This window comes from Hypomesus transpacificus, chromosome 2 (genome assembly GCF_021917145.1).
Source record: "Hypomesus transpacificus isolate Combined female chromosome 2, fHypTra1, whole genome shotgun sequence".
In the NCBI taxonomy this organism is placed as follows: domain Eukaryota; kingdom Metazoa; phylum Chordata; class Actinopteri; order Osmeriformes; family Osmeridae; genus Hypomesus; species Hypomesus transpacificus.
Window position 1 is genome coordinate 2346567 of NC_061061.1, and position 12104 is coordinate 2358670.

Genomic DNA, 12104 nt, shown 5'->3' on the forward strand with positions numbered 1-12104 from the left:
CTAACTCCAGCTCTACCCAGTCACTGCTAACCCAACTTCGTCCATGCCTCGCTGAGGCTTCTCGCTTCTCCTCTGTGATCTCCACGCGTCTGTAAGCTGTCGTTCTGCCGACCCATGAAACTCCCTGAGGAGCCCGCGGAGGTTTCCAGGTGGGCCTGGGCCGAGCTGGTGTCATGAAAGGTTTTGAGTTTGGTGACTTTTGACGTGAGCTGACAGGAGAAGACTGCAGTCGCCTTGGTCTGCCACTAGGAGGCTTCCGTTCTCGAGGAGGGTGAGGGAGAGCAGCCAACTGACTCTGAGACTGCATTTCAAACATGACGATCTGAGGAGAAGGTTTGACTGAACGCGTAAGGGACTTTCGACGGACGTTTTCTAGAGCCTGGAACCAAACTGCAACTACAAACCATCGACAATAGAGTTTGCTGTCATGACTGGTGCAAGAGAACCTGAGGCGGATTAGTCAGGTGAACGAGTATCATTCCCACCTACTGTTGGAGGACCCAATTCATTTCCACATTTGTGCTCGAGGAACTCCAACTCCCACAAGGCATCATGATCCAGAACCTGAAGAAGCGTTTCAAACACAGGAAGCGCAGCGGCAGCTTAGTGGGCAGCGTGACCGGGTCGATCAGTGACGTCGAGGACCGCGTGGTCATGCTGTGCGAGGACGTCCCCTCGGAGGGCTCCTCCTGGGATTCAGGCAGGGGCTCCCAGAGTCCGGGGACCCTTTCCAGCAGCGAGTCCCACTCAGGGGACCAGGAGCTGGGCCAGGGCTGGAGCTCTCACAGCTTCCAGGGAGGGGGGCGCCAGGCTCCGTGCCCCAGCAGGCCAGCCAGGCAGCTGTCCCTCCGGGAGGGGCGCTACCAGGAGGCTGCGTCCCCCGCCAGCCCTGGAGACCACTACGCTGTCCGTTCCACCCTCCACGTCAAACAGCTGTAGGAGTCTGCTCTCATAGTGTCTCTGTCCTCGTTTAAACTGCGTCGGTTCGCTTTCATAGACTCTGTTTATGTTGTGTCAGTTAGCCGTCGTTTTTTTTATTTTTTTTACTTGTTTGAACACGCTATTATAGTTTCTCTCTTTCTCTACTCTATTGGTTTGCTGTCGAAGCTTCTCTTCTCTATAGGCCCGTCTCTTAGCTTGTCATTGGAACTCTGTTTTGAGAATTGAGGATTATCATACGGTTGGTTACAGTGTTTCGAAAATAGTGGTGGCAGTCTCGTTGCCGTGTCTAAGATACAACTACAGTCAGTCTCTTCTCCTGCTGTGATCATGGCCAAACATATCTAGTGGTTCTGCAGAACCACTCCACGACTCAATCAATTGCACTCAAGCATTTCGCAATCGTGTGCATCGCGTCAGATTCTCAAGGCCCTGTTTCCCCGGAGCAGGTGCTAGCGAAGGAGGCGTGTGTCTTTGGAGCCCTGCAGTGCATCACATTCCAGCCATGGGCAGCCCCCCCCCCCCCCCCCCCCCCCCCCCCAGAGGACAGGCAGCAGGCAGATGTTCCCCTCAGATTTATGACAGAAAGACAGACAGGTGGCAGTTCTCCTCCAGTCATGAACTCCCTAAGCTAATTATCAAGCTCCCAGGCTTCTGACACACCTACATGCCAGACAAAGCTTCAGCCCCGGTATCTGTCGATGTCTATCTACTCTAAATCTCAAAAGAAGGGGGAAGCGATCGAATGTCCGGATAAATGAATATGTTGGCCCCCAGAGCATTGTGTCTTCCAGTCTCTGTCAACCTGTCAGTCGTAGTTCTTACGAACGATGTAGTTAATGCTGTGTGTGCGTGTGTGTGTGTCCAGGCCCAGACTGGTCGACATGAGCAAGGTGTACCGTCAAACCAACGTGGAGAACCTGGAGCAGGCCTTCAACGTGGCCGAGAAGGACCTGGGGGTGACCCGGCTCCTCGACCCAGAAGGTAAGGCTCCCCTGAGGCTGTGGAGGTTCCTCCCCCTGGCCTAGCTTGGAGCCAGGATACCCTCTACCTGTTCAGGGCCCCCTGGGAGTGGATGTCTCAGAATCAGAATCAGAAAGGGATTTATTCGCCATGAAAATTTGCACAGACAAGGAATTTGTTTTGGCAGGAAGGTGCATACAATAAACATATAGGAATCTTAAATTTTTGATATATGGTCTATCTATACTAAGGATACATAAACTAGCAATACTAAGTGGAATACAATTTAAAATAAAATATGTAGAATATGTAGAATACTTTTTTATTCAATAAAGTAGAATATAAGTTGCCATAAAATAAAATATAAGTTGCCAATTTACAGTATGAAATACAATATAAAATACATACTCCTGGAGAGAAGATGGCCATTCCCCATGTTTGCGATATTGAGTCCAGAGAGGCCCAGGTCTGAGGCTGGTGTGAGGGCCGCTCCATCCCATCCGTAGGTGGAGGGATCTCATCTTCTTCTCTGGTTCCCTTCTCCAGATGTGGATGTCGCTCACCCCCGATGAGAAGTCCATCATCACCTACGTGTCATCGCTGTATGACGCCATGCCACGCGTGCCCGACGTCCAAGGAGGAGTGGTGGCCAATGTGAGTACGAAATCAACACATCTCGATCATTAATACATACATCGAAAATATCTACTACAGATTAAAATCTCTGTCAAGGCTGTGTCCTGTAAACTCGATAGAGCGGACCATACAATTCAGAATAGTACAGACCATTAAATGCAGCAGAAACGACATAAAGTAGAAGATATTTGCTAGACTGGAATCAATAGCCTATTTAATGCCTCTTTACTGCACGTCTTGGATATTAGTTGACAGAGCCTGTAACCTGGCCATCCCTATGAATTGTTCCCAGTGTGGCCTGTACTTGGAACATCAACAGGGATCCTGTGGTGTTAGATTTGGCCACAGGAAATGAACAACCTGTGGTGTTTACCTCAGCTGAACAGGATCCAAGCCTAGAGTTATAGCACAACACAACCACACACAGCACAACCACAACTCTCTCTCTCTCTCTCTCTCCTTCTCTCCTTCTCTTCCTCTCTCTCTCTCTCTCTCTCTCTCTCTCTCTCTCTCTCTCTCTCCCTCTCTCTCTCTCTCTCCTCTCTCTCTCTCTCTCCTCTCTCTCTCTCTCTCTCTCTCTCTCTCTCTCTCTCCCTCTCTCACTCTCATCCCTCTCTCCTCTCTCTCCTTCTCTCCTTCTCTCTCTCTCTCTCTCTCTCTCTCTCTCTCTCTCTCTCTCTCTCTCTCTTTCTCTCCCTCTCTCATTCTCTCCCTCTCTCCCTCTATCCCTTGTCAGTTTAGACAAGGCCAGCGCTGTTGACCCCTAATTGACAGAGTGTGGTGTGTGAGTTAGGGAGTTAGAATGGAGGGCAGGCTGGCAGACCGGAGAGAGACACCCTCGAGTCTCTTTCGCTTACCGACCAGGTCTGCCGTGGTGTGTGTGTGTGTTCGCTACCTGACCAGGTGTGTGTGTGTGTTGTGGTTCTCCAGGAGCTGGAGCTGCGCTGGCAGGAGTACTATGAGCTGGTGACCCTGCTGCTCCAGTGGATCAGACACCATGTCATCATCTTCGAGGAGAGGAGGTTCCCCGGCAGCTACGAGGAGATAGAGGTGGGTGACCGGAGCGCTCGCGGTGATGATGAGGGATTGCGATGGCAGCGGTGATGATGGTGAGGATCATCACCACGACGATGTTGAGGATGTGCTGATGATCCTAATACTCACCGCAGATCGACTTGTTCACGTTAAACTTTGAGACTTTTTCAGACTTAGATTTAGACGTAGACATTACTAACAGACCATGACAAGAGCGGCGAGATTACAGTCAAACGCTTTTTTCAGAAGTGTTCATTTCAGTTCCAGTAGGGAAACTCAGCATTGTGATTTTAGGTCATATTTAAGGTAGATAAAGGATCTAACTAAATAAAAGTTGGCCTTTTAAAATACTGGCCTGTACCTAGACAGACCAACCTTAACCCATACATATATTTTACATTCAACTTGTTTCGTCAACCCAGCCGGTGGATGTACTGTACACAGCTGAAAGACTTAAGGGATTAGAAGAGCAGGGAGGTCTGTGACTGAATGCCAAATCAAGTTATAACAGTGTTTGTGTGTTTTCGCTGCGGAATCCTATTGTTTCGGCTCGCATTGTGTGAGGCTGGGCAGCCCTGGGTGGAGTGGCTCTGGAGATGAGAAAAACAGATCCCGAAGGCAAAGATATTATCTGACTTATCTAATCCTCTCTGGAACCTTCCCCGTGCCACTCCCCTGTCAGGGCGTAGCCTTGCAGCTGAACCGTGGCGTGGCTCGAAGTTTTGGTCGATAGCAGAACGGGGTTGATCAGACCAGACATTCCATACTTAGTTTTTTGTCGTTTCCTGATATTGGTTAGCCCTTTCAAGTCCCAGTCGTTCCCGATAAATATCGATTTTTTCATTCGCTTTCATGACCTCTAAAGTAGGATAGATGCTATGCTGTGACAGCTGTGTTTGCCGTGGTCTTTTTTTTTCACACCCTCATGCATCTTGTTTCGATTTAACCAACTGGATTGGCTTTGATTTGACAGATAATCTAGTTTGGGTTTTGGCTCGTTAAAAAGATCGAGCTCAGGGACATTTAACTGAGCGTGTGTGCTTGTGTGTGTGTCTGTTTGTGTGTTTATGTGTGTTTGGTTGTGTGAGTGTCTGTGAATCCTGGCCATGGTAATGCTACAGTAATATCATCAGGTTAAAGCCAACTTCAGCATTATGAAGATATGAATTAGTGAACAGTGACAGTTAACATTTGTTACCAGGACAGATGTTTTAGACGATGAAACCTTTTGAAATGTTATAGTGATGAGACCTCACGAGGATCATTTGAATCTCAAGATCATAGATTAACTAGAGCATCTGCTTTGGGGTTTGTCTGATGTACCAAAAGTGTTATCGTGGGAAAATTTACGTTTCCCAAATTGAATTTTTCTTCAGATCCTGTGGCGTCAGTTTTTGAAGTTCAAAGAGACAGAGCTCCCTGCCAAGGAAACCGACAAACACCGCTCCAAGCTCATCTACCAGTCCTTTGAGGTAGATCACGGAATTCTCCTCTCCCCCCTCTCCTCTCCTCTCCTCTCCTCCCCTCTCCTCCCATCCACTCCCCTCCCCTCTCCTCTCCTCTCCTTTACCCCTCCTTCACCTCACCTCTCCTCCCCTCTACTCTCCTCCCCTCTACTTTCCTCCCCTCTCCTCTCCTCCCCTCTACTCTCCTCCCCTCTCCTCTCCTCTCCTCTCCTCTCCCCCTCCTTCACCTCACCTCACCTCTCCATTACTCTCCTCTCCTCTCCTCTCCTCTCCTCTCCTCTCCTCTCCTCTCCTCTCCTCTCCTCTCCTCTCCTCTCCTCTCCTCCCCTCCCCTCCCCTCCCCTCCCCTCCCCTCCCCTCCCCTCCCCTCCCCTCCCCTCCCCTCTTCTCTCTCTGCTGTCCTCTACTCTCCTCTCTCCTTCCTTCACCTCACCTCTCCTCCCCTCTTCTCTCCTCCCCTCTCCTCACCTCTCCATGGTTCTCTCCTCAGAGTGCCGTGCACAGTGGCCAGGTGAAGGTCCCCCCAGGCTACGACCCCATCGACGTGGAGAAGGAATGGGGCCGTCTGCACGTAGCCATCCTGGAGAGAGAGCGCCTGCTCAGGATCGAGTTTGAGAGGTGAGTGGAGGATCACGCTCATCTGCTCCCTGGTCTGCTGTAGCAACATCCACAGTTGGTTATCTTTTCGACACAGTGTCATGAGGAACACCGGTTGGGGATAGGAGGAAAGCGGGTCATTGTTGAAAAGGTTCTCATGGTCTGTGGTTGGGCATTGGTTTGTTGGGTTTTGCTGTTGGTGGTTGGCATGGAAGCTGGTACAAGCCTGCGGTTGTCCTCAGGAGTTAAAGTGCCTTTGTGGTGTCCTAATGTGAACCCGGTTGTCTAGACTCAGACATGACTCATCATCATCTGGTACAACACTGGGTGTCTTGTGATCAAAAAAGAAATTCAGACCATTATCATGGATTTCAAAGGAATTATTTGAAACCGAAGTTAAGGAGAGAAAGAAATATATTCCCATTATGTAAGACTTGATCAAACACAACCCTGTTCAACCATCAAGGGCTAAGACTTAGCAGGACAGGGAAGAAAAGTTTTTAAAGGAGAAGCATTGCTCAGTGTTTCTACTACTTACTTCTTCACGAAGATCAGTCTGCCGCCTCTGTTCTCACGCAGTAGTGCCTGATCATATCTCCTCTCAAATGGACAGCCATCTCTGAGGACAGAGTGACAGAACTGGGTTGTCATGATGCAATAACATGAAGAGAAACTGGTCCAACCATTTAAATGCTATTAGCAACATCCTGTACAGTATCAAATATGGACTGTGTGTGTGTGTGTGTGTGTGTGTGAGGAGCTGGGCTGGTCCAAGGGTTGGTCATAAGACGTCTTTGTCTGGTAGCTGTTCTGAGTGTGAGCAAGCAAAGAGGAATGGCTGAACTAGCAGGGTGGACGTTAGCCCCGGTGACCAGAGACATTGGCCTCATTCAGAGGGACGCAGTCTAAACGAGGACACCCCTCAGATGGCTGTAGGCGGAGGCACCGCCCCTCTTGTACCTGGGATTATACCCTAGAGAGGGCAGGGAGATTATGGATTATGGCTTTTTTGACTGACCCCTGTAGATTACAGTATCTGATACACACCAGGAGATCGTAAGTCTGTCTTCTATGATCTTCATCTGTGTGTGTGTGTGTACTGAATGTGTGTGTGTGGGTGTGTGTTGTGTTTGTGGCTCATTTGTTAAGATCATTACACTATCTTGATGTCACTTGGTTTATCATACATCAGGCAAATGATTTTAGGCCCAAGAGTTACGTCCATGGCGATCTGTTAACTCAGAACCAAGTCGGGCGAGTGCCGGCTGGTCACATGTCGGACACTGAAGCTCTGCTGTCCCTCTGCAGGTTGGAACGTCTCCAGAGGATCGTCACCAAAGTCCAGATGGAGTCTGGCAACTGTGAGGAGCAGCTCAACCGGCTGGAGACCCTGCTGCAGACGGTGAGTCCTCCACCTGCGGGCCAGGGACTGGGGGCCAGGGACTGGAGGCTAGGGACTGGGGGCTAGGGACTGGGGGGTAGGGACTGGGGGCCAGGGACTGGGGGGTAGGGACTGGGGGGTAGGGACTGGAGGCTAGGGACTGGGGGCTAGGGACTGGGGGCTAGGGACTGGGGGGTAGGGACTGGGGGCCAGGGACTGGGGGCTAGGGACTGGAGGCTAGGGACTGGGGGCCAGGGACTGGGGGCCAGGGACTGGAGGCTAGGGACTGGGGGCTAGGGACTGGGGACCAGGGACTGGAGGCTAGGGACTGGGGGCTAGGGACTGGGGGCCAGGGACTGGGGGCTAGGGACTGGGGGCTAGGGACTGGTGTCTTGGGCCTTGGGGGGCTGGAGAATATGACTAGTGATGGGGGCTGGGGCTAGGATTGGGGCTAGGGTCCAGGCTAGGGTTGGGAGACTGGGGCTAGGATTGGGGCTGGGGATGGGAGGCTAATCAGATGATGGGGCCCAGAGCTGGAGCTGGAGGAGCTGGGAAACACAATCCTCTTAAAAAACACACATAATTGTCCCCAATCACCCAATCAGCGCAACAGGACGGGTAGTCATGTCACGGCCAGTCATATGCCTGAGCTTCACACGAAGCCATACATTCCCCCCGTCGGTCTATAGGCCTCATTCAAACCTCTCAATACCTCACTGCTCAAAACTGCATGACTCAAATCGACTTAAATCTTGACGTCCTAAGGAGTATTGACACCTCTTGCCTCTCTCCTCCCCACCCCGCCCCCTTTCCCCTCCCTCCAGGATATCCGTCTTCTGAACTCGGGCAAGCCGGCCAAGCACACGGCCGAGGTGGAGCGGGACCTGGACAATGCCGACGACATGATCCGCCTGCTCTTCAACGACGTGCAGCTGCTGAAGGATGGGCGCCACCAGCAGGCGGAGCAGATGTACCGCAGGTGAAGGAGACTCCCAGTCCTCAGCACGTCTAAACTGTCGAGACAAAAACGCGCCTGTCGAACCGTATCGGTTTTAACGCCAACCACTCGTTAGCCAGGCTTTTCGGACGAGCCGTTTTGTGTCTACGTCCCCTGTGTCGATAGCATAATCCGACACGTCTGGAACGTTCCGTTTGCACGTCTCAAATCCTTTCTCTGCCCCTCCAGGGTGTACCGCCTCCACGAGCGCCTGGTGAACCTGCGCAGCGACTACAACCTGCGTCTGAAGGCTGCTGTGTCGGCCGCCCAGGTCCAGCAAACCCAGCAAACCCAGTCCTCTACGAAGGTATGTGGCCTCGCTCAGGCTGTGGTTCAAGTCCTCTGTCAGAGCTCTAGAATACACAGGAAAAAAATTGGGTTTGCCCCTCGAGCGAACATCAAAATACTCCAAACCTCTCCACTGGCTGCCCCCCTCCGCACCTTCACTGGACCAATGTGGAAGCCGGGGCTGACGCGGTCTCTGCCGTGGCCTTGGGGGATACAGACAGAACCCTAACCCTAACCCTGCCCCCCCCAGATGCGCCCAGAGCTGGACGATGTCACCCTGCGCTACGCCCAGGACCTGCTGGCCTGGGTGGAGGAGAACCAGCGACGCATCGAGGAGGGCGAGTGGGGCACCGACCTGCCCGCCGTCGAGTCCCAGCTGGGCAGCCATCGCGGCCTGCACCAGACTGTGGAGGACTTCCGCACCAAGATCGAACGGGCCAAGGCTGATGAGGTAAGTCAGGGGTGATGGAGTCAGGGGTCCACCAGGCTGGTTGTGGAAACACAGAACTGTATTCGTCTCAACTCGAGCTGTTCCATAGCTGATGTATGCTGTGTGTGATGTGTCTTCACAGAACCAGCTGTCTCCGGTCAGTAAAGGCAAGTACAGGGAATACCTGGGCAAACTGGACCTGCAGTATGCCAAGCTACTGGTGAGAGACCCTTCTGCTCAAACAAGAAGCATAAAAGCTATTAGAATGGCTAATAGCTTTTATTAAATTACATTCAATAGTCTAAGATAACATTCATAGACATATCCCTGAACACACATGTCCTCTAAAACGGCCCTCTCCTCACCGTTTGCAGAACTCCTCCAAGTACCGTCTGCGGAACCTGGACTCCCTCCACGTTTTCGTCACGGCGGCGACCAAGGAGCTGATGTGGCTGAACGACAAGGAGGAGGAGGAGGTCAACTACGACTGGAGCGACCTCAACACCAACATGACCGCCAAGAAAGAAAGCTACTCGGTGAGTCGGAGGAGAAACGCCCCAAAACTAGAGATATGATAGATAGATAGATAGATAGATAGATAGATAGGAATATAGCAACACGATAGCATAACAGAGATTACATAGCCTAGCATAGACAGTATAGTTAGAGACAGATGGAGTCTGCAGAAAGTTGAGCTGACATTCGCTCACAACTCCACAGGGACTGATGCGAGAGCTGGAGATGAGGGAGAGAAAGGTCAACGACATCCAGGCCTCCGGAGAGAGGCTCCTGAAGGAGGGACACCCCGGCAGTAAGACGGTGGAGGTGAGAACATAGCACCCCCGTCTGGGCAACACGGGCCACGACACCACGCACGGCCGCTGTGGAGAATCTCACATCGTGCATGTCATGCCGGATGTGAGAATCATTAACCATGCAAATCCCCCCCCCCCCCTCAACCCCAGGCCTTCACCGCAGCCCTGCAGACCCAGTGGAGCTGGATCCTGCAGCTGTGTTGCTGCATCGAGGCTCACCTCAAAGAAAACACCGCCTACTATCAGGTACGCCGCCTTTCGACCTCTTTAACACCCTTTATCATCGCCACGCGAGGGTTCAGAACCGTCCGTGGAGGTGACCCTCGCCGAATCCCACGCCGCCTCGTCCTCTTTCCAATGTCCGCCATTGACCTGTAGTCCTTTGCTTGTGTGTTGTAGTTCTTTGCGGACGCTAAAGAGACTCAGGAGAGGATGAGGAAGATGCAGGAGACCATGAAAAAGAAGTACAGCTGCGACCGCTCAACCACCACCACCCGCCTGGAGGACCTGCTGCAGGATGCACAGGTGGGGGACAACTCCTTGGCAGTACATGTCCATACGAAACCACTGTTAACCCCTTTGCGTAGCTAACCGATGAGATCAAGAAGAAGCCATTTTGGATCTTCTATGCTGACCTCTACAAAGGGCTACATTTTCTGTAATGCTTCTCCCTGGATGGACAATTAAGACATATTCTGTCCTACTCGAATTCCCAGGAGGAGAAGGAGCAGCTGAACGAGCTGAAGACCCAGGTTGCGGGCCTGAACAAGAGAGCCAAGTCCATCATCCAGCTGAAGCCTCGTAACCCCACCACCCCCATCAGGGGTAAGCTGCCCATCCAGGCAGTCTGCGACTTCAAACAGATGGAGGTAGGCATGGCAACGACTCTCTCTAGATCTGTCAGTTCTAGTTCTCTCTCTCTCTCTCTCTCTTTGTCTGTGTGTTTGTTGCTCGCTTCACCCTCTTTCTCTCTCTCATGCCTGGGTCATCTCTCCCTCCCTGTAGATCACAGTCCACAAGAGTGAGGAGTGCGCTCTGCTCAACAACTCCCAGCCCTTCAAGTGGAAGGTTCTGAACCGCTCCGGTAACGAGGCCCTGGTCCCCTCAGTCTGCTTCCTGGTTCCTCCTGTCAACAAGGAGGCAGTCGACAGCGTGTCCAAGTGAGGCTCCAGTACACACACACACACACACACTGGTCCAGGCAGTTGGACTGTAACTGTCTTAGGCTAGACGAGAGCAACATCGTCAGTGGAAAGTATAGGCTGGAACTGTTCTCGTGCCATGAACTACAGCCCACGCTTTAATGAATCAATAGATCTACTCAGTGACAGCACTACTGTTGGAATCCACCTGTGACTTAGAGCTGCTCATTGCTGATTGCTAATTGTGTTCCCTCTACCCCCACAGTCTGGACGGAAGCTACCAGCAGATGTTGGTGTTCTGGCAGACGCTTCACGTGGACATGAAGAGCCTGCTCTCTTGGCAGTATCTGATGAGGGACATCCAGCAGATACGCTCTTGGAACATCACCATGGTGAGACTCAAAGCACATGAACAACAGCTCGTAGAGACATGTTAGATATAGCATATGTCAGCGCTGTGTCGATGGCGTTTATCACCTGACTCGTTCTCATTGTTAGTTGTTTTGCCTGGTTTGACCTGTAGTCAAGCGGACAGGGTTAGTTAAATCCACTCAACTGAGAGGACAATGTCTTTAACTCGGTGGTGTCGTGGTGAGAGGTATATTTAGAACAAGTCGTGGAAACACGGACGCCTATTGAATTAGAGGCGCTTCTGAGGCTCTGGAATTGAATTAGAACAGGAACGTGGTCACGGTGAGGGGCCGTTTCTTGCAAAGCCTGCATCGTAAACAAAAGTCCTGTAGGCCTTCTGTCAAATAAAGATTCCCTGCATGTATTGCCCAATTCATAATGTACCTAATCATGTCAATTGTTCATCCTCACTTCTCCATCTCTCTCTCTCTCCCTCCCTCCCTGTCCCCCTCCAGTTCAGGACCATGAAGGTGGAAGAGTACCGGCTGGTGATGAGGAACCTGGAGCTGCACTACCAGGACTTCCTGAGGGACAGCCAGGACTCAGAGCAGTTTGCCCCTGCAGACCGCATGCAGGTGGAGGGGGACTTCACCAAGACCACCCAGCACTTTGACAACCTGCTCCGCTCCCTGGAGAAAGGTGAGCTTTCTCAAAATCTCTCTTTTGTCCTATGTGAGGTACTTCAAGGAGGCTTGTTTGAGTTGACTTGGTGCAATAAAAACTGTGGAACAGTCCCAAAAGTGAGTGAGTGAAATTAGGTCAATCGAGTGCACCTCTAACTTTCAGTGGGTTTTATTTGGACGACTCAAGTCGAATTCCATCTGGTGCCCAAACTTCCTCTGAATACCGTTTTGTGCATTTGTGCTGAGGTCAAAGTTCAGCAACATTGGGTAACTGTTAATTCACCTTCTAGGCCCTGTGGCTAAACCCAAAGGTGAGTGACATGCTAGGCTACGTGCTACTAAGCTATGAGCTATACGCTAAAAGCTCCAGTTCACACAACC

The 12104-nt window shown here is 51.5% G+C and overlaps 1 protein-coding gene across 1 annotated transcript in view; it reads left to right on the forward strand.

Annotated features, from left to right (window-relative positions):
- The first annotated feature begins 465 nt into the window (after positions 1-465).
- Positions 466-12104, forward strand: part of plecb (plectin b) — a 29445-nt gene continuing 17806 nt past the window's right edge. The window contains 20 exon segments of the mRNA XM_047029007.1: positions 466-935; positions 1808-1923; positions 2449-2465; positions 2467-2556; positions 3469-3588; positions 4950-5045; positions 5530-5657; positions 6945-7038; positions 7842-7996; positions 8204-8321; positions 8553-8753; positions 8875-8952; positions 9107-9268; positions 9453-9557; positions 9698-9793; positions 9947-10072; positions 10264-10416; positions 10553-10707; positions 10955-11081; positions 11556-11739. Of these exon segments, the coding sequence (XP_046884963.1) occupies positions 553-935; positions 1808-1923; positions 2449-2465; positions 2467-2556; positions 3469-3588; positions 4950-5045; positions 5530-5657; positions 6945-7038; positions 7842-7996; positions 8204-8321; positions 8553-8753; positions 8875-8952; positions 9107-9268; positions 9453-9557; positions 9698-9793; positions 9947-10072; positions 10264-10416; positions 10553-10707; positions 10955-11081; positions 11556-11739 (2704 nt within the window). The 5' untranslated portion in view covers positions 466-552.